This window comes from Mustelus asterias, chromosome 15 (genome assembly GCF_964213995.1).
Source record: "Mustelus asterias chromosome 15, sMusAst1.hap1.1, whole genome shotgun sequence".
In the NCBI taxonomy this organism is placed as follows: Eukaryota; Metazoa; Chordata; class Chondrichthyes; order Carcharhiniformes; family Triakidae; genus Mustelus; species Mustelus asterias.
This window is the reverse complement of record NC_135815.1, coordinates 45075496-45098799: the sequence shown is the minus strand read 5'-3', so window position 1 is coordinate 45098799 and position 23304 is coordinate 45075496. Positions and strand designations below refer to the sequence as shown.

The window sequence follows — 23304 nt, the reverse complement described above, 5'->3', positions numbered from 1 at the left end:
AAGCCTGTGCTATTTTCCCCATTACAAAACCTGCACAGCTGCACCACAAACAGTAATGTCCTGCTGAAAGCACATTAGTGTAAGGCAGGCACGCCTGACTCCCGCACTGTGAGGTCAAAGTGTAACAACTATATTGCAGTTTGGTTTCACAAACCACTTGTGAGCTAACACTGCGAAACCTGGCAAAACCCTATGGATCGCAAGGCCAGAAATTTAAGGGCACATTTGTGAGCTCCTCCAAATACTGTGTGTAGAATGAACAATTTTGAAGCCTTATAGAGGTTGGGATGTACAAAAGAAGATTGCAGAGGTTTGATTTCTTTTGATGCATTAAACTTGATCCATTGGAGTCAACAAAAGGATACTATTCCTTTTAATGATTGAATATTACTCCTATGCATCATCTTGTTTCTTCTGAGGTTTTTTTTAAATAAAAATGATAGACAGATTTTGCAGCCCTGTTTAAATTGTAGGATTTCTTTCTTTGATTAAATTAATTAAATTCATTACACGAAGCTTTGTGAGGTGGTTACAATGGTGTAATGTGAAGATTTGTATTAGCTGAAATAACCTTGATTTTTCTGTCAATGAACAGAATATCTTAACCCTTAGAGAACTCGAATAGCTCTTTGAATTCCATCCCGGCTGCGACCAAATGTCATGATCTCTCCTTTTATGACAATGCAAAACATTAATATTTATATCCAACCCTGTCAAAATGTCTCACTGGTTCTTCAATCCCAGAGTGGATTTTTCTCAAAGTGCATCTTATGTAAAAAACATATCGTGTGGTTTCCATTGTGACCTAAAGCATTCAGTATCAATTCAGAAAATGAATATTTGTCCAAACTCTCTTTCTCAGAACTAAGTGGCATTTATAAAGCATCTCTAACATTACAAAATACTGCAAGAAAAGCTAAGATTCCCTCCGTCTTCAAAGGTTAGATAAATATTTAATATTAATAAAATTGTATCTCAATGTTAGTAATCTGTTTGTCAGGTAAACACTCTGCTTGTGACATTTTGGGCACATTGTCTTGAATTTTCATTGTTGAGGTGAGTAGTGGGAGTTGGGAAAATTCCCAGCTCAGCCCAATCGCCTTGGTAGAAAGTGCCCACAATTTTGAAAGTCAGTCAGCTCAGGAATGGAGTCACTGCCTCTGCCCCACACCCCCGAGCAGAGTTGGCATCTTTTTGCCACCACCCCACCCCCACTCCCTGCAACAGTCAGTATGTTGGAACCCACCCCCTTCCTCCCTCTGAGAGTCAGCATCAGGAACTCCCCCTTACCCCAAACATTGGACTCCTTCCCCCCACTCACCCACCCACATAGTGTGTGCTGGCATCCACCAACCCCCTGATATAGCCATCACCTGCATCCCCAGCTTCCACGTTGGCTCCTGACCACCACCACATGCAAATGAATCCCCCCCCCGCCCCCCCATGAGTCTCCCACTGGGGTTCACCCCTGGCACTGCCTCCTGGAACAGTTTGGCATGGCAAGGTTGGCACTCGTGCCGACCTGATCATGCCAACCTGTGCCACGGGGCAGTGCTGGGGGCATTGCCAGGTCACTACCCGACCATGTCTTTCTCCACCAGTGGCTACACTTACTTTTATGTTCCCGGGGAGACCCCCATGACAGGTTCACGTCTGGGTGGACCTGTTGTAAACCTCGCTGAAGTGACATCACGGTGGTATGGTGTGAATATAGAGTGGGCGGGGGGTTCAAGATACAGTGAGAGGGTATGTTAATAATATGGAAATAAATTTAAATGTATGTAAATCAGGCTCACGCCCTTTGTGGATATGAGCCTGATTAAGTCGCTGGCAAGGGATGGCGAAAGTCAGAAATATTCTCACAGATGGCAAGAGTGGCCTCAAGATCCAGCTGATGAGAATATGGTTAAAATTAAGCTTACTACTGCTGACAGACACTAACTAGAGGCCATGTATGATAACAATTGGTTGTACAAATAGAATTGGGTTGCAGGGACTCAAGCAGTTGTTGCCATAGTTCCAAATTTCCAATTTTGAGACAACCATTCACTGCTACTGTATTTATGCAGTGGTCAAGAAGCTGGTAGAAATGTAGTTAGAAATTTGATTGACAGTTGTGTTACTCACCATTCCACTTGGGGAAAATTTGATGGTGTCTCCTATCTCTCCAGTGGAGGCTGTCGCTTGGTTTTACAGCTGTCTAACTATGAGCAATAACCTTTTCAAAGAAATAAGTGAGATCTCTTTGGGGCAGAGTTTGTTCCAGGATGGCACACCTGGTAATAAAATAATGAATCAAAGTTCATCCACTGAACCAGGCAGTCCCACAGTACTCCAACAGTATGATTCAGGGATGACCAGACAAATTGTTTCATTGGTGAGACTTCGAAGGGTAAGTCTGTCAGTAGAGATTAGGATTCCTCCCAATTTGCTGAGCTAGATACTAATGTAAGAAGTCTCACAACACCAGGTTAAAGTCCAACAGGTTTATTTGGTAGCAAATACCATAAGCTTTCGGAGCAGAGCTCCTTCGTCAGATGGAGTGGATATCTGTTCTCAAACAGGGCACAGACACAGAAATCAAATTACAGAATACTAATTAGAATGCAAATCTCTACAGCCAGCCAGGTCTTAAATGTACAGACAATGTGGGTGGAGGGAGCATTCAACACAGGTTAAAGAGATGTGTATTGTCTCCAGACAGACCAGCTTGTGGAATTCTGCAAGTCCAGGAGGCAAGCTGTGGGGGTTACTGATAATGTGACATAAATCCAACATCCCGGTTTAGGCCGTCCTCATGTGTGCGGAACTTGGCTATCAGTTTCTGCTCAGCGACTCTGCGCTGTCGTGTGTCGTGAAGGCCGCCTTGGAGAACGCTTACCTGAAGATCCAAGGCTGAATGCCCGTGACAGCAGGCATCCTTGTGACACTAACAAATAAACTTAAACATTCATAACTCTTACTGATGGTATTGTGGACAGGCATGCGTTTCATTGAAAGTTAAATATTGACAGGGAATTTTAGAACGAGGTACAACTGCCTGGAAAGTAGTTGTGCTTTATCTGTTACAATGCAAGCACGGCCTTCACGACACACGACAGCGCAGAGTCGCTGAGCAGAAACTGATAGCCAAGTTCCGCACACGTGAGGACGGCCTAAACCGGGATGTTGGATTTATGTCACATTATCAGTAACCCCCACAGCTTGCCTCCTGGACTTGCAGAATTCCACAAGCTGTTCTGTCTGGAGACAATACACATCTCTTTAACCTGTGTTGAATGCTCCCTCCACCCACATTGTCTGTACATTTAAGACTTGGCTGGCTGTAGAGATTTGCATTCTAATTAGTATTCTGTAATTTGATTTCTGTGTCTGTGCCCTGTTTGAGAACAGATATCCACTCCATCTGACGAAGGAGCTCTGCTCCGAAAGCTTATGGTATTTGCTACCAAATAAACCTGTTGGACTTTAACCTGGTGTTGTGAGACTTCTTACTGTGCTTACCCCAGTCCAACGCCGGCATCTCCACATCTAGATACTAATGGGCAGTGAGAAGTTTAACAATGTTCTGGCTTAATAATCTAATTGATTTGAGCCATTTATGCTCCAACATTGCTGCTGTTCACATTTGTGGACAGCTAGGCTTTGATTCCTGCCAATCTATGCTTCGGTCTTCTGAAGTTAGGTAAGTGGAGTTTATCTGAAAGGATATGTGCAAATAGATTCTCCTTCCGGATTTCCCTGTAGTTTCTTTGGTCTAAGTATGGAAATGGGTCTCATGCACCTCAGACTTTTGGCTGACCAAACCAAGTTGCCAACACTTGAGGGATAGGAACACAGTCAGATAGATTATCAACTTGCCAGTCCAGCCTAAACCATTTTCCATTATAACAACCAAGATTGTTTCTTGTCAGCGCAACAGGAGCCTTTCCTGTAGGAGGTATAATGCTAGCTTAATACCAACTGCTCACTGAACATGCAGTAAAGGTTTAGATCAAGGCAATATGCTGAAGTCTCAGTGTGCTTTCTTCTGGTATATTTTTTAAAATCCAATAAGGCATGAGCATTGTAACAGATAAAGCACAACTACTTTCCAGGCAGTTGTACCTCGTTCTAAAATTCCCTGTCAATATTTAACTTTTAATGAAACGCATGCCTGTCCACAATACCATCAGTAAGAGTTATGAATGTTTAAGTTTATTTGTTAGTGTCACAAGGAGGCTTACATTAACACTGCAACAAAATGACTGTGAAAATCCCCCAGTCGCCACACTCCAGCACCTGTTCAGGTACACTGAGGGAGAACTTAACATGGCCAATGCATCTAACCAGCACATCTTTCGGATTATGGGAGGAAACCACGCAGACACAGGGAGAACGCGCAGATTTCACACAGATAGTGACCCAAGCCAGTAATTGAACCTAGGTCCCTGGTGCTGTGAAGCAGCACTGCTAACCACTGTGCCACCATGCCCATTCATTATAACTAAGGCTAGTAGTTGTCATGTTGTGACATTCTATGATAAATTCTGTGATTTTTGTAACTGCCACGATTTTGTCTTCAAGTAGCACAGTTTGTAAAAATTTCAGTCTCAAAATGATCTATTAATTGCAGGAATGCTACAAGTGGGATTCCTTGAGACAAATGCATATTGTCGTTCGCATTCACCTTTAACTTTCATATGCTGAGGCCCAAAGCATGGAATTCATGCCCCAATAAACCTCCCCACCTCAGGACCTCTCTCTCTTCCTTTTTAAAGTTTATTTATTAGTGTCAAAAGTAGGCTCATGTTAACACTGCAATGGAGTTACTGTGAAAATCCCCTAGTCGCCACACACCAGCGCATGTTTGGGAGAATTTAGCATGGCCAATGCACCTAACCAGCATATCTTTCGGACTGTGGGAAGAAACCAGAGCACCCAGAAGAAACCCACACAAACATGGAGAGAACGTGCAGACTCTAAACAGACAGTGACTCAAGCCGGGAAACAAACCCAGGTCCATGGTGTTGTGAGGCAATGCTAATCACCATGCCACCAATTCTACCTTTTGAATCAAGCTTTCAGTCACCATCCTTATATCTCTTTATGGTGTCTGATGATGCTCCACTGAAGTGCCTTGGAATGCTTTACTACATTGAAGGCACTATGTCAATGTAAGTTATTGTCATTGAAGAAGAAGACCCCGAGAATAAAAAAAACAGAAATATATCAGGAATTTATTTTTCTCTCCAGATGCTTTTTCAATTACATTTCAGGGTACGCTTGTCTCACACAATAGTGCTGGTTTATATGTTGTTGTGTTGGGTTGGAGTAGTTTCAGTAATATCCAAAGACTGGCAGCTGCAAACACTCAAACTTCATTGTGACAGTTATAAGGACACAACTTTACACTTGCTTCTTTCTATCCTGCTTTCTCCCCGACTCCCCCAGATCCCAAGTGTAAGTGTCACTTCTTTTCATGACATCACTGACTGTTACTGTGAACCCGTGATGGAACTCAGCCTAAACTATTCCATTTTACTATGGTTTAACCTGGGGAAAAGTCTTTTCTCTCCCATGTTCGATGGTCGTCTCCCTTCAGGCTAAGATTAGGACATGACCTTTAGATGTTTCTTCCTTTGTAAGACCCAGAATCTGGCTGCTTGGAACAGATGACTGAAAGCTTGGTCAAAGAAGTAAGGCCTGCATTTCCTGATAGGTGGAGAGTCTCTCCATTGTCACAAAGATGACTGCAGAGACCTGAATCCAGATGTCCCGCTCTTGAACTGGGCACCTACCAGTTTCACACCTGGAGGGAATTGGAGGCAGGTTCCAAATTGCACATCCATGGTTTGTGGAGGCAGTTGCATACATGAATCAGCAGCTTCCTCCAGTCATGTCTATTTTACTCAGCCAAGAGTGGAAAACATGACACTTGCACATTATAGCTGGTTGGGACAAATCTAAACTTTGCAGAGTTGCTTGGATAAGTGGAGCATCCTTTTGGAGAGGCAGTGCACCCTTTTAGATATCATACCAGGACACTTATGGGGAAGGTCAGATGCCCTTTGAGAGAGGTAAGCTTCCCTTGAGAGAAATAAGGTGCTCTTTGGGTTTGTTAAATGTAGACATAAATGTGTATAAAAAGTGTATAAACATATTAGAACATCAAACTCATTGGAACTGTCAAAAAGAACTGCCAAAAACCATTGCCATTTAAATATTTGAGAAAAAAACTTGTGTTTTTCAAATAAAAGTGATGATTTCACTCTGTCTGTTGGTAGAAGCCTGAGGGTCATCATTTTTGGAATAGTGCTGCATCACCGATTTCATAACCTTCCATTATCACAGGAGGACACTTCTCCGTTCACAGATTCATTGACAGCTTTAAATGCTTATAAGATCTTTGAAGTGGAACAATAAAATCCAATGATTGTTTTTTTTCATAAGGGATTAAAATAAATTAGCTGCAGTGAATGGGTTTTTTATTGATAAGAGATTCTATTTTAATGGTCTTTCCATCAGCACACAATGACTTTATTTTATATCATCTCAGCATGGGTCCTGAGGTTGGCCCATGGAGGATGCGAGGTGAGTTGGGATGGTCAGTGGTTGTGGGAGCATGAGTTGGCACTAAGTTAGCATAGAGATTATAAAGGACTCTTTTGGATATGGTACCAGGACACATTTCGGGGAGGTCAGATACTCTTTGGGAGAGGTGAACTGCCCTTTGAGAGAGGAAAGGTGCCCTTTCAAATTAAAGGTAGACATGAATGTGCAGAAAATGTACACAAATGTATCAGAACTGCCAAGCTCATTGGGACTGTCAAGCTATCAAGATAGAGGGGTGTAGACTCATATGAAGTTTGTGAGGGGACATGGGGACTGATGGAGGCATGAGGTGGCATGGGTTAGCATGGATGTGGCATGGGGAGTAGGGGTGAGGGCTGTTTTATTGTTTTTTTTTAAATCTTCAACACATTACTGGAGCACTGAGACTGGCCTTCCTCCCAGCCCACCTCTGCACTCATTCCAGGGACTCAATTCTTACCAAGCCCCCAGATCAAAAATCCCTGGGTACTTTATCCCAAGTAAGAAGTTTAACAACACCAGGTTAAAGTCCAACAGGTTTATTTGGTAGCAAAAGCCACACAAGCTTTCGGAGCTCTAAGCCCCTTCTTCAGGTGTTGTTAAACTTCTTACTGTGTTTACCCCAGTCCAACGCCGGCATCTCCACATCATACTTTATCCCAAGTCAGGTTGACAGCCAGGAATTGTCCATCAGTGAAAGCTCAGGAACATTAAACCTAGGAAGAACGGTAGAGGGAAGAAACAATTTAGGGGGAGGAGTTTCAGAGCTTAAAGCCTAAGCAGCTGAGAGCATTGTTAGCAAAGGATGAACAAAGGAAGTCAAGAATACTGAATTCCTGCAGAATTGGAAGAATATGGGGATGTTGGAGGGTTGTAGGGCTGGAGGAGGTTACAAAGTTAGGGAGGGGAAGGCCAGGGAGGGCTTTGAAAACAAGGATGAGAGTTTTAAAATGGGGGTGTTGCTGGACCAAGAGCTGATGTAGGTCAGTAAGCACAGAGATGGTGGGTGGGCAGGACTTGGTGTGAGTTAGGATATGTGTGGCGGGACCTTGGATGAAAAATGGGAGGTCGGTAAGGAAAGCACTGAATAGTTAAATGTAAGAAAGGCATGGATGAGGACTCCAGCAGCAAATGAGATGAGGCAAGAATTTGGTCAGGCGATGTTGAAGAGGTCGAAATGGGCAGTTTTGCTGACGGAGAGGATTTATAGTTAGAAACTGATCTCAGGATGAAGGAGGTCTTTAAAGGTAGGGGGGGGATGAGGCAAGGGAAAAGATTCTGAGATGGCGTTCCCGAGTCAGGGGAAATGGCTGTAGACTACGTCAATAAGAGCCAATGTCATATCACTCCAGAATTAGAAGTACAGGCTATTCAGGCTGGTGGGAGAGAGGGAGAAAACAAAACCTTAAAAAAAAATTTGTATCCAAGGACGGGATTTTGAATTTGATTTGCAGCGAGATGGGAAGACAGAATATCCACCAGATGAGGGTTTTATTTTTGTGGAGTAAAACAACAGAGGCAATCAAGGAGGTTATTTGAGAAAAGGAACCTTTGAGATATGCTCATAATTTCACTTAATTTGATTTAATGTGATTATTCAATTATTGAAACACTGAACAACCAAACATTATTCTGTTTTAGCATGATTGAAATTTTGTACCTGGGAAGTGAAATGACATTTTGCAAGAGATGGCTCTCTTCACTGGTGTGGAGATGCCATCGTTGGACTGGGGTAAGCACAGTAAGAAGTCTCACAACACCAGGTTAAAGTCCAACAGGTTTATTTGGTAGCAAATACCATAAGCTTTCGGAGCGCTGCTCCTTCGTCAGATGGAGTGGAAATGTGCTCTCAAACAGTGCAAACAGACACAAAATCAAGTTGCAGAATACTGATTAGAATGCGAATTCCTACAGCCAGCCAGGTCTTAAAAGTACAGACAATGTGGGTGGAGGGAACATTAAACACAGGTTAAAGAGATGTGTATTGTCTCCAGACAGAACAGCTAGTCCAATTCTGCAAGCCCAGGAGGCAAGCTGTGGGGGTTACTGATAATGTGACATAAATCCAACATCCCGGTTTCGGCCATCCTCATGTGTGCGGAACTTGGCTATCAGTTTCTGCTCAGCGACTCTGCTTTGTCGTGTGTCATGAAGGCCGCCTTGGAGAACGCTTACCTGAAGATCCAAGGCTGAATGCCCGTGACTGCTGAAGTGCTCCCCCACAGGAAGAGAACAGTCTTGCCTGGTGATTGTCGAGCGGTGTTCGTTCATCCATTGTCGTAGCGTCTGCATAGTTTCCCCAATGTACCATGCCTCGGAACATCCTTTCCTGCAGCGTATCAGGTAGACAATGTTGGCCGAGTTGCAAGAGTAGGTACCGTGTACCTGGTAGATGGTGTTCTCACGTGAGATGATGTTTGCACTGTTTGAGAGCACATTTCCACTCCATCTGACGAAGGAGCAGTGCTCCGAAAGCTTATGGTATTTGCTACCAAATAAACCTGTTGGACTTTAACCTGGTGTTGTGAGACTTCTTACTCTCTTCACTGGTCCATGAGAATAGATTATTTTGCAAAGGCTGCAATCTCCTCTGACTGTAGTAAAGCCCACTTTTGCTTTCAATCTGATTTTATCCTTGGTTAATTTCATTTGATGTGGAGATGCCGGCATTGGACTGGGGTAAGCACAGTAAGAAGTCTCACAACACCAGGTTAAAGTCCAACAGATTTATTTGGCAGCACTAGCTTTCGGAGCCTCAAGCTCTTTCTTCAGGTGGGCGAGGACTTGTATTCGCAAACAGGGCATATAAAGACACAAACTCAATTTACAAGACCAGTCATAGTTAATATCAAGCTTCCGCCTGCCCCCATACAACAGTGGAATTTCAACATTATATGCATAAAATGGGATTTGGAACAACCACCAATATTGAACATTTCCCCTTCAGTGATCTTTGCCAAGTTGTAGTGAAGACAAGAAAAACTAGTGAAAAGCATTAGTGTTTTGGTTTGTAAATGTAAAAGTTTTGATGTCCCCTGTGGTCTCATTTTATATGGAATGCTTTGTAGTATGATGGATCATTTACCAGAAACCCTTTGACTTTTGAAACATTTAATATATAAAAAAACCTAAATTTAACAGCACATGGCTATTTTATGTTCATTAATTTTGTTTAGAGATGAAATTTAAGATTGAAACTAAGTACAGTTGAACAGAATGTCTTTTGAATCTGTCAAAGTCATACACAATTTGAAAATTCAAGGCCAGAGTTAGAGTTCGGGAATTGGGTAATGATAAATACACTCCACAAGAGGTTGCATATCAACATTATTTCAACACAGACATTGCCCATGATTTGTTTGTGCTTCTGACACTGACTCCTTGATGGACTCCCACCCTATCTGATGTGCACTCTCTGCTGTCTCTATTTAATTAATTTTGCCTTCTACTTATTGAGTTAATGGAAAGTGCCTATGCTTCACCAGTCTTTCTGTTTGGGTAAGAAAGGAATAGAGCAGAGAGTCAGAAGATGGGACCAATTCTGCCTTGTTGATAATGTGGGGCCGTGGAGGACAGCACAGCTCTTTCTGCAATCATAATTAAGTATATCAGAAATAGAAAGCAGCAGGATTTGTTATTCAGGAGGGTTTTCTGGGTGGTATGAACTTATTAAAGTAAGGGATATTAACTTTAGGATCTGAATACTTTTATTTTGTACACCAAGATTTATTAAACGCTATGCAATTCAGGAATAGTATAGGCCAGATGCAAGCTGAAGTTTATTTTATACTGACTTTGTAGTGTCATAGACACATTTGGTCCTTACTGTACAATTTTCAGATTTCCCTTGCCAGTCATTCTTGATGAAAGCACCAAAATGAAAACTAATTTATGGTGACTTATGGACAAATATGCCTGAATCCAGCCTCCTAGGATTTGTGTTGAAGCTGCTGAAACACATTTTGTGACATTTGCCAGTGAGAAGTTACTTTGGCAAGTTTAATGTTGGTGCATGTTTTATATTGGTTTTGTTTTACATTGGTGCTTGGTTTAATTTGAATTCCAGGATGCTGCTAAATATGACTGGCTCCCCAGCATTTCTACAATTAAAGCCATCCATGCTGATGTATAAAACCCGAGACCAGAAAGTCAATTAGTTCATGTTGTAAAAATGTTGATCTTTCTGTCACTATATCCAGTTTGCCCCTTTTGCGATTTGGTGAGGGAAATTACATTTTAAGAAGCTTTTTCTTGATTCCACTCGTTTTAAGATTTGGGGCGCGGTTACTTTTTTCCCAAAGGTATCACCATACATTTTTTTTTAAATGACGTGCCGTCCTCTATTTCCTCTATTTCTACAATGAAAGAAGCTGCTCGGGTTTTGCACATTCATAACTCATTTTCTGTCCATATCACAGATTATTAATACTGAAGTGGAGTAATGAGGCTTGCCTGCTGTAACAAGGTTCCCACTTACATCTGAACTCTTTCCTATATAGCCAGGCATGGGTTTTAAAGTGGGGAAGGTGATAAACACCAGGGAAAGCAAATCAAAGATCGAGATTGATTTATGTGACATATCTGAGTTGCTCTGTTCAATTGTTTCAACAACCAGTCATACAGATCAGCTTCATATACAGTAAATTAAATTGAAATTACACTGTGTTGGGTGGAAAATTGCTCAGTTAATCTACTCCTTCAAAATGAAATTTGATTTTTTTTTGTCCCTCACGTGAACTGCCTTCTGATTTTATTTTCACACCTGGCTGATTTTTGCCTGTATATGTAATAGTATGATGAGCTTTCTTTTTCTCCATTTTTATATGTTAACTTTTTTATGCACACTTGAAACATGGGCTTAGCACGTGTTACGATCCCATTGAGACTGATGATGCTTAAAAAGGAATTCAACCTTCCAATTCATAGCTGAAAAGAATGAAACAGCGAGATCTTATGTTTTAAGATTTTACTGTGACTAATGACGAAAAAAACACAACAACCTGAGCACTATTTTTGTTGGCAACATATACTTCAAAATACAGAAAGGAACATTCCTATTTTATGTTCCTCCCACATCTCATTCTCTATGGAATCGCGTCCCTATAGTAAACAGGCCACAGTCATTTAAGCCTTTCAATGGGTTCATGTTACCCCCTTCGTTTCATTGAGCAGTAACTTTGAATGACCACCTAAAGATTAAATAAAAGCAAAATACTGCGGATACTAGAAATCTGAAATAAAAACAGAAAATGCTGGATAAACTCAGCAGGTCTGGCAGTATCTGTGGAGAGAGAAACAGGGTTAATGCTTCAAGTCCTTATGACCCTTCTGCAGACCCTTTTGTCGATTGTCAAATGGACTTGAAACGTTAACTCTGTTTCTCCCTCCACAAATATTGCCAGACCTGCTGAGTTTATCCAGAATTTTCTATCTAAAGATACTTCCTCAGTTTTCAGAGAGTATCCCAAATCCACTGCCAGCAATAAAGCCCATTCAGAGGATTCTTCTCCCAACCCCAGGCCACACCAGGATGAATCCCCTGGCTTCAGTAGCTGCAGCTTCTTCTCTCTGCTGACTGTTGCACCTATTGTTCTTTTCCTTCATCCCTTTTATTTACACTGCACCAAAAGCTTGGGAGCGAGCAAGTTTATTTTCTACTAGCAATGTTACCTTTGTTCTTTCTTCCCTGATGTGAGAGATTCATATCTTGCCCAAGTAGTCCCTTGACTAAGCCAGTCACGTGACCACCCTCCATTTTAGAATCATAGAATCCCGACAGTGCAGAAGCGACCACTCGTCCCATCGAGTCAGCACCAACCCTCCAAAGGAGCACACTACGTAGGCCCAATCCCACTGAGTCTGAAATCTGTCTGGATGTCATTCAGGTCAATTGGGGCATTTATTTGGTAGGTCTAAAATTTGTTTTCTCTGAAGCTGATGCACAAAGACTGTGAGTGAAGTATATTCTGTGTATTCATCCTCTTCCTGAACCCTCCCCATTTCACCCCATACTATTTCCAAATAATATCCTTGAGGGAAGGGAATCTGCCATTCTCACCCGGTCTGGTCTCCATGTTACTCCAGACACACAGCAATGTGGTTGACTCTGAAATGCTCTGTTCAAGGGCAATGAGGGATGGATTGTAGGGCTCAGCCAGAGAAGCTCGCAAGCAAATTACTAGCAAACTGACGATTTATTCCTCTCCCTCCCCCATTACCATTCCCCATTGTAAAAGCAAGTGATAAGTTCGATATTTATAGCAAAGTAATAAATGTATTCTCTATACTGACTTTCGGCTTGAGTATGTACTGCAATTTCACAACAAATAAAAGATAATAACTTGCATCTGTACAATATGTGCATGTCAATCTAGAAATCTAACAAAAGCTGACTTAATCCACAAAAACTGACAGCATATAATCACCCTGGAATTATAGAGCATGATACACCCTGGGTGATAAATAAGATTGAAGTTGCAGTGGGGCATGCATTTGTTTGAAGTTAATTGTTGTGATATACCCATCACTGTTTTTGCAGGGGAAATACCTGATATGCAAAAAATACGGTTTGCAGCAGTGAGATTTATTTTTCAGTGGAATATGGGGACTCCATAAAATTTTGGTTCAGCATTGGTCCCTTTTCTATCATTTTGGAGCCTGCAGTACTTCTGGATAGATTACAGATGTGTAATTATGAAAATAAATGTAATTGTACAGAGTTCAATAGGACTTTACAGGATTCAATTTCTTGTAGCTAATCTCAAGTATGAACTGTTAATTTGTAAACTGATACTTTTTTGAAACATTGATCTACCGTAATCCCATGTTAGTAACGCATTCTGCATTCAGAAGGACAAAATTGTTTTGCAATAAACGTTTGACCCTGCCTGCACCCGGGCAGGTAGGATTATACTTGGATTGAGGGCATAAAGAACAAAGAACAATACAGCACAGGAACAGGCCCTTCGGCCCTCCAAGCCTGCACCGATCATGTGTTCCTAACTAGACCATCCGTTTGTATCCCTCTATTCCCAGTCTGTTCATGTGGCTATCTAGATAATCTTAAATGATTCTAGTGTGTCTGCCTCAACCACCTTGCTTGGTAATGCATTCCAGGCCCCCACCACCCTCTGTGTAAAATACGTCCCCCGCATATCTGTATTGAACCTTGCCCCACTTACCTTGAACTAAGCTAGTCACGCGACGACCCTCCATTTTAGAATCATAGAATCCCTACAGTGCAGAAGCGACCATTTGTCCCATCGAGTCAGCACCCACCCTCCAAAGGAGCACACTACGTAGGCCCAATCCCTCTGTGTTAGTCATCTAGTTTAGCTCTTAGGAGGGCAGAATTAAACAACTGAATGGCAAAGGCTGACATGGAAATTTGGAAGACAATGTAATAGCAATGTAATAACACCTCCAGACACTGAAAGATGCCCTCATAAGAACAGGATATGGCATTCGACTCATTGATCGACAGTTCCGACGTGCCACAGCAAAAGACCGCACCAACCTCCTCAGAAGACAAACACGAGACACGGTGGACAAAGTACCCTTCGTCGTTCAGTACTTCCCCGGAGCGGAGAAACTATGACATCTTCTCCGGAGCCTTCAACATGTCATCGACGAAGACTATCATCTTGCCAAGTCCATCCCCACACCCCCACTTCTTGCCTTCAAACAACCGCACAACCTCAAAGAGACCATTGTCCGCAGCAAACTACCCAGCCTTCAGGAGAACAGTGAGCACGACATCACACAACCCTGCCACAGCAACCTTTGCAAGACGTGCTGGATCATTGACACGGATGCCATCATCTCACGTGAGAACACCATCCACCAGGTACACGGTACATACTCTTGCAACTCGGCCAACGTTGTCTACGTGATACGTTGGAGGAAAGGATGTCCCGAGACATGGTACATTGGTGAGACCATGCAGACACTATGACAACGAATGAATGAACACCACTCAACAATCACCAGGCAGGAGTGTTCCCTTCCAATTGGGGAACACTTCAGTCATGGGCATTCAGTCTCTGATCTTCGGGTAAGTGTTCTCCAAGGCGGGCTTCATGACACATGACAACGCAGAATCGCTGAGCAGAGACTGATAGCCAAGTTCCACACACATGAGGACGGCCTCAACCAGGATCTTGGGTTCATATCCCACTATCTGTAACCCCCACGACTTGCCTGGGCTTGCAAAATCTCACTAACTGTCCTGGCTGGAGACAATACACATCTCTTTAACCTGTGCTCAACCCTCTCTCCACTCACATTGTCTGTACCTTTAAGACTTGATTACCTGTGAAGACTCGCATTCCACCCATTATCTTGTAAATTGAGTTTGTGTCTTTATATGCCCTGTTTGTGAACACAAGTCCTCACTCACCTGAAGAAGGGGCTTGGGGCTCCGAAAGCTAGTGCTCCCAAAAAAACCTGTTGGACTTTAACCTCGTGTTGTGAGACTTCGTACTGTGCTTACCCCAGTCCAACGCTGGCATCTCCACATCATAGCAAGATTTAGCCAGGGAATGTTGAAGACATGTATGTTAAAATTAGTGCGGGCATGTTGATGGCTAAGCAGGCTCTAGTGATGGACAAGATGTGGATGGAGGACTTTTGGACACTTGAGTTTGTGTAAGGTGGAACATGGCATTGGAAAACTAAAGTCTTGAAGTTTAAAAAATGAATAATGGTGTCAGATGGATTAAGGTAGGGACAGAAATGAAAATAGAAGGCACCTGTCAGTTTTGATTATATTTTCAGGTGCCTCATAACTTTATCAGTATAGTGAACTTGTTCTCTTAACTGTAACAAAGCAATAAATACATGTGGGGTTCTCCACTTTTGGTAGGAAGAAGAGAAAAGCAATGTATTATTTAAATGGAGAGAGATTGCAGAACTCTTGGTACAGAGCTAGCTTGTACAACTGTTGCATGCAAAGGGTGACATTTCAATTTTTTTGTCACTCCAGGGGCCAATGAACAAATTTTGAAAAAATAAAGTTTGACACCACATTAAACATGGATTTCAATAAAATGTTGAGGTGTGAAGAAAAGAAATAACTTGCTGAGCAAAAATAAAGCAATGCCAAGGCAATAAATTGATCATTTAAAATATTGAATCATTAATAAAGATAACCATTAGCATGTGAGAGGGTCAAAATGTGTTTTTCTGGCTCACTCTCGGTACTTATTCACTGTGTGGATTTGTGTAAGTGTTGGTGTATGGGAGTGAGGGAGAGTGTGAACCCTGAGATTGGGAGTGAGACAGATGTTCACTTTCACACACACCCGCGCTCATACACACACACTGTCTCACTCGCACACTTACGCACTCACTCTCACTCACAACACACAATCACACAACACACGCACTCTCACTCATGACACACTCACGACACACTCAACACAGCGCACACTCACTCACTCAACACACACTCAACACACAATCACAACACACTCATTCATTACACACACACACTCAAAACACACACGCACTCACTCACTCAAAACACACATGCACTCACAACACACACTCACAACAGATACTCTCACTTGTAACACACACATACTCACATAAAACACACTCACAACACAAACACACTCTCACTCATGACACACTCACAACACACAATCATTCATAACACACACTCACTCAACACATACTCACAATACACTCACTCTCACTCATTACACACGCGCACACACACTCAAAACACACATGCACTCACTCACAACACAACACACACTCTCAAAGCACACACACACACTCACTCAAAACACACACTCACAACATACACACACACTGTCACAACACACACACACTCACAGCGCACACACTCTCTCACTGACAAACGACCTGTGATTGGAGGGGCAGCTCTTTCACTGATTGATGTTTTGAACATAAGCCTGCGGGCTGAATAGAGAAGCCTAGGAGGCTGTGTAGTGGCCCACTGGTCGCATGGTGGACAGGCCTGGTGTAGATGGATTTGGGTGTCCTGGTACATGAATCAACCAAAAGTTAGTGTCCAGGTACAGCAAGTGATTAGGAAGGCAAATGGAAGTTTTAGTTTGTTGTAAAGAGAATGGAATGTGAAACTGGAAAAGTTTTGCTGCAGTTATATAGGCCTTGGTGGGACCATGTCCGGAGTACTATGTACAATTTTGGTCTCCTTGGTTAAGAAGGGAAATAATTGCATTAGAATTAGTTCAAAGAAGGTTCACTCAACTGATTCCTGGGATGGAGGGATTGAGCCTGTATCCATTGGAATTTAGAGGAATGAGAGGCTATCTTATTGAAACATATGTGCTGTAAACCTTCGGCCTTGACTGCGACTGGGATTCTCTGGTGCCACTGCAGTGAATGGAGTTTTGGCTGAGCACCAAATTCTCCATCCTTGTTGGCAGCGGGGCGGGTACAGAAGAAATTTGAGAATCCCAGCCTTGGTCTCCCATGTAAGACAGAGCTGAGAAGAATTTGTTTCTCTCTGCGTGTCTCTCTCTCTCTCTCAGTCTGTGGAATTCTCTTCCTCAGCAAGCAGTGGAGGTTGGATCACTGGATATTTTTAAGGCTGAGTTGGAAAGGTTCTTGATTGACAAGGAAGTTAAAGCATTTAGGAGGCAGACAGGAAAGTAGAACTGAGGCAACAAGCAGATCAGCCATGATTTTATCAAATGGCAGAGAAGGCTCAGGGGGCTAAATGGCCTGCTCCTGCTCTTAATTTGTGTATTCTTATGCATCAGTGGAAAAAATCACCAAAGACTTATTTCAGTTGGCAAGCCTCAACACAGAATATTTTGCACTGCTAACTCTTGGTATTAATTGAATTATTTTTCTTGACACAAAAAATGTAATTTTGCAATATTAGTTCATTCCTGATTCACAGAAGCAATGTTCTGTATCCTTCATCAACAAATGGTGCAATTATTCAGCATTTCTTTTAACATGAAACAAAAATTTGGAAAATTAATGGAATTCTTGAATTGAGTCATTGATCCAGATAATAGTTTGTACTACACATGGTTAACTAATCCCACAGTAAACAGTTTGGGTTTTCATCTCACACTGTATGCTCTTCCTGAATCCCTGAGCTACCCACAAATGTTTGACCTTCACTGTAAAACTCATTTTGTTTCACATAAACTGGACTCATTTTCTGCAGTTCCCGTTGAAACCATATTATATATCCAGAATTTGGTGTTGGAAATTTACTGCAGTGCTTATATTTCCCTGCATTGGAAAACAAATCATACATTCTGCATTCTAATCCCTATCTGACCTGCCAGTCCAGAAAAAGGTTTTCACAATGCCCTTGTCTGAAAGACTTCTGAAATGTTCTTTTTGTGTTTATCATCTCTCAGCTGAGAGAGCAAAAGCACAGACAATGGTTGTTGCACAGAATTATATGCAGAGGTTCTGAGCAATTATGACAGCAGTTGTCAATAAAATAGCAATTCGCTATTTGAATTTAATTCAAATGAAACACTTGATTCGGAATATCATTCATGCTGTGGTGAGGATAATAAAATATTGACTGTATAAGTCACAACACAAATATCTAAACACGTTTCTAAATATTGATAGTGTGTTTTATTTTCATTTTTTAACTTCTGTAATATTTTAATTTTGTATGAATATTTGGAATTAGAAGACGGTAACTTTCAGCCTTTTTTTATCACAGAGCACAGATGATCTATTGGTCGCCTCTGCTGAATGTCCTAGCGATGATGAGGACATTGATGAATGTGAGCCAAGCTCAGGTGGGTTGGGTGAGTCCATTTTTATTACTCTTTCTTGGTGTTTCTGTGATAGTGTGTTTGCATGCTATGTATGTTTGCTTGATAAATGGAAGGGGTTTCATTGTTCGGTCACTGAAGGTATTAAAGGGTTTTTGTTGTAAGTCGCTAAAGGTCAAGTCGGCAGCTAAAGGGCTTACAGAGTGATGTCTTAAAATGTGACAATGATGTGGCACCTCAGTCAATCTGCACCAGAGTTCTGTGGCATCACTTTCTTAGTCAATGAGTTGGAGGTGGAGCTCGACTTACTATAGATTCAAACAACGTCTATTTACTTTGCAAACAAGGTTTGTTTAAGCAACACATTACAGCAAACAATCTACAGAGGCTATTGAAAGGAATTTCTATGATAAAGGAAGCAAAAACTTATTACTGAAACTGCAACCATTTCTCAAAATAAAAACAGAGTTAGCTCTCCAATAAAATTGAGTGATTGAATGATAGCTAAATGTTACAATTGATTATTTCACTAGAAAATCGCCGTGAGTGGAGTACACTTGCATACGAATTATGCATGCAAAATCAATCCTAATCACTTACAGCGGTGCAGTCTGCAGGCATGATTGACAGGTTATTACCAAATCATCTCTTTTCCAGCTGGGAATAGTGGCATCACAGCCAACTCTACATGCATTCCTTCAAACACACAGCCATGTAACATTCAGGGATGTAGGCATAAATATGCTGTTATATACATGAATATTGGCGGAATACATAACAATTCATTCAAACATATATATCTTTGTATCTTTGGGGCGGCACGGGGGCACAGTGGTTAGCACTGCTACCTCACAGTACCAGGGACCCGGGTTCAATTCCGGCCTCGGGACACTGTCTTTGTGGGGTTTGCACATTCTCCCCGTGTCTGTGTGGGTTTCCTCCAGGTGCTCCGGTTTCCTCCCACAGTCCAAAGATGTGCAGTTAGGTGGATTGCTAAATTGACCTTAGTCTCAGGGGGATTAGGGGCTTAAATATGTGCGGTTACAGGTCTAGGGCCTGGGTGGGATTGTGGTCGGTGCAGACGCGATGGGCCGAATGGCCTCGTTCTTCACTATAGAGATTCAGTGATTCTATGATTCTTTAGCCTCAAACTATATCCCGACACTCTGAGACTTATACAGGCATTCAGACAAAAACTTTACCATTTAAGCGAATACACAAATGCACGCAAACATTCATAGATATATTTAAGGACCCATTTTTTATCCACACACACATTCAGATGTGTCAACAGACTGGGCTTACTTCATACATTCTGACAGGTTCACATATCAACAAATAGAAATAAGTGCACGTACCATACACTTGCACATCATGCAGAGCAAACACTAACACCAACAACATTTCATGTTGCCCTCAGCACATATTTCATTTGAAACACAGGTCAGTGTCGAAATTACTGTACACTTTCAGCATATATTCATGTAAATCTGTAACTGGGGACATTTCCATTTCTGCTTGACTTTCAACGAGTGATTTATAGTCACTCAGTAGAAAGTTTTCAGCAAACATACCAAATCCTTTGGTCCCTTGGGCTGATCTGTCAGTGACAGAATCACTGCTTCACACTGTCACATTAAAACTATAGCAAAGAGGACATTTTACTCCCAGTCTAAATTATTTTTCACATCCTTTTACTTGTTACATTCTCCCAAAGATGCCCTTTTTGAAAAATGTCATCACTTAGTTTCCTTCTTTGTTTTTCCCCTTTGCTCAACTCCAGGAGTATGTTTCATTTCGAAACTAAATAGTTAGGCATGCAGTTCATTTCTCTTGCCTCTCCCATTGCCACTTTTAATCCAGGTGCTATAAGGTTTGCACCTGCAACCATGGGCAATTTTCCTTATAGTCTTTCGCCATAGGAAAGCACATAATTACCCAAGCTGAGATAGGGCAATTACTTCAAGGGTCAAGGAGCTGAATCCTATCATTCTGCGGCATAGCATTGGTACAATATTCTCTGTCATTAGACAACCATTATTGTAATTTTCTTTCAGCTTTGAGAAACTCGGTTGGAACGGTTCAAAATCAATGGAAAGAATAAGACTGTTGGGATGCAGTTTGTGTTGGGCAATAGCAAAATATGGGAAATTAGCATCCCTTTTTACACCATGCCCAACAGTTATTTCAATTGGAATATAAATGGATAGCAGGCAGGGTGTAAAACGGGCTGTTGAATCACTATTGCTGCATCCAAAACTACTTTTATTTTCATTATCTTATAAAGACTTTAGGGTGCAGAATTTTCATTTCCCCACTCTCTCCCTGTGAACCTGCAAGCTTATCTCTCTCAAGAGCTCATCCAATTTCCTTTTGAAATCATTATTCGCCTCCACTTATGTCACCCTTGTGGGCAGTGAGTTTCAGGCCATTACCACTCGATGTCTCAAAATGTTCTTCCTCACGCCACCCTGCATTCCTTGCCCAAATCCGTGAATGTGTCCCCTAGTCCTTGTACCATCAGCTAATGGGAACAGCTTTTTTTTTCGGGTGCGATTTTCTGGCCGCCTAAGATGTGTTGGCCGGCAGTGGAGGTGGCTCACAATTGGTAACTGGTGAGATCTTCCAGTCCCACCAATAAAGCATGGCTAGCCTATCCCGTTGTCAGGGAATCTGCCATGGGGTTCGCCTTCAGTGGGACCAGAAGACAACCAGAAGTAAACCACTCGCAAATCAAACCCTCCTAACCGCCCCCCACATCCAAATCTCATTTACTCCAAGAAGGAAAATCCCTAGCTTCTCCAATCTAACCTCCTGGTTAATATCCCTCATCCCTGGAACCATTCTGGAAAATCTCTTCCGCATCCTCTCAGGAACTCTCGCACCCTGTCTAACGTGTGGTGACAAGAATCATAGAATCCTTACAATGCAGAAGGAGGCCATTCAGTCTATTGCATTCTGCACTGACTCTCCAACAGAGCATCTGACTGAGATCCCCCCCTCCACCCCATCCCTGTAACCCCATGCATATACTCCGCTAATTCCTGCCCATCTTTGGACACTAAGGGGCAATTTAGTACAGCCAATCCACCTAACCTGCACATCTTTCGATGGTAGGAGGAAATAGGAACACCTGGAGGAAACCCACGCAGACACAGGGAGAACATGTAAACTCCATACAGACAGTCAGAGGCCAGAACTCCAAGGCCGGAATCGAACCCTGGTCCCTGGCACCATGAGGCAGCAGTGCCACCGTGGACAGAATACAATGCTTTTTTTGTGGCTTAACCAAAGTTTTCAAAAGGTTCACCATAACTTCCCTGCCTTTGTACTTGATACCTTTATTTATGAAGCTCAAATTCCCATCTGTTTTGCTAACTACTCTCGCATTATATCCAACCACCATCAACAATCTGCATATAGACCTCAAGGTCCTTCTGAGCCTGCACAATCTTTAGAATTGTGTCATTAAGTCTACATTGTGTCTCCCCATTCCTTCTGCTAGAAAGTATCAACTTTCCCACATCTTCCATTCAAACCTATACATAGCCCCTATGACCCCCCAAAGCCTCCATGCCAAGTTATAGCATTTCCATGCCCATTCACCCAGTATGCATTCTGTACAGAATGAACGAACCCTACAGTAAAAATGACAAAAAGTTTAAAAAAGCCCTTCATAACTTTCTTTAAAAATCTGCTCTCACTGCAGCCCTATAAAAGTGTCAATCAACTCAACTTTAAAGTATCAGTAGCAGAAAGTACAAGCCATTGACAAAACATCCAAGAAGAAAAGCTGTTTGGTTGAGTGCCCAGACATCCATTAGTTTGGTGAAACAGGTGCGCACGAGAGAAAAGCATTGCTTAATTGACTGCCTTTTTTTTAGAACTGTTTGTAAATGTTTCGCCCATTATTTATGCAAGATAAAGCGGTGTCATGTGCTTATGCTTTCTGCTACTGCTGATGGTCCAGTTGATTGACATTCAAATTCTGACTCCGCCTTCCAACCCCTTACATGAAAATTTAGCTCAAAAAGAATAGAGGGACTTCCCCGCAGCCTTGGTGGGTAACTTCATTACATATTGTGGAACAGAGCCAGACAGAATAGAAGGTCCCATATTCATTGCCGAGTTAGCTCGTTTTAGCAAGAGTACCTATCAGGATGTTGCAACTATGGACCTAATGAGAAGGAAAACCAACCAGTTTTTACACTCTGATTGCTATCCTGTGGTTGTAGATGCTAAGTGCAGGTGAGGAGGATATCCAGGGAGGATAAATCACACATGAGAATGATATCCACATGATCTAATGAGGCAGAATTTTCATCCTGAGAGGGGGCTGAGGACAGAGGCAGGATAGATGTGTAATTTTATGCTGTCGGCTGGCATGCCAGTTTGTCAGCACCTTCCCTTCTTGAGCCATTTATTCGGAAGCCTTCACGCAGTGGGTAGCCAATTAAGGTCAGCTAAAAGTCAAATTAGGCTAATTTCAGAAGGTGACTGGAATTTTCCAGTCAGACCAAAAGGGTTAGTGCTCCAGGTCGGCTTTGAGGTCCTTCCATACTGGTTGCAGTCCGTCCAGGGTTCCTCAATCAGTAGTCATTGATATTTTGGATTTTGTTGCAGTTGCTGAGGAAGCATCTCAAGATGGAGATGCCTCTCCCTTACCTACAAAAGCACTCTGCAGCTTCTTCCATGCTGGAGAGCCTTTTATTGGCCCGCCATTTTTGAGAGCAGTTCACCATCCTCTTTTAGATCGTGAATGTCACTAATTGGCCAATGAAGAGAAAATCAAGCTCCCCACTTTGCCCCTTTGTTGGGCTCTTGGCTCAGTCTTAAAACTGTAAGAAGCAATAAACTTGACTCATTACGTTACCTATCGTTGTGCACAGACTGATCAAGGCACTGAACTACTGAATGTCAGCCCATATGATAGACCGAGAGTGCAACCTTGAAAAATAAAACAATTATCGAATAATCTAAAGCG

General features: G+C 42.2%; 1 protein-coding gene across 3 annotated transcripts in view; it reads left to right on the top strand.

Moving 5' to 3' along the window:
* The window catches only part of nrxn1a (neurexin 1a), a 1876664-nt gene that overhangs the window by 1834324 nt on the left and 19036 nt on the right, over positions 1-23304 (top strand). For all 3 annotated transcript variants that reach the window (XM_078229844.1, XM_078229842.1, XM_078229843.1), the window contains one exon: positions 18266-18344. In XM_078229844.1, coding sequence (XP_078085970.1) covers positions 18266-18344 — 79 coding nt within the window. The remainder of the gene's footprint in view (positions 1-18265; positions 18345-23304) is intronic.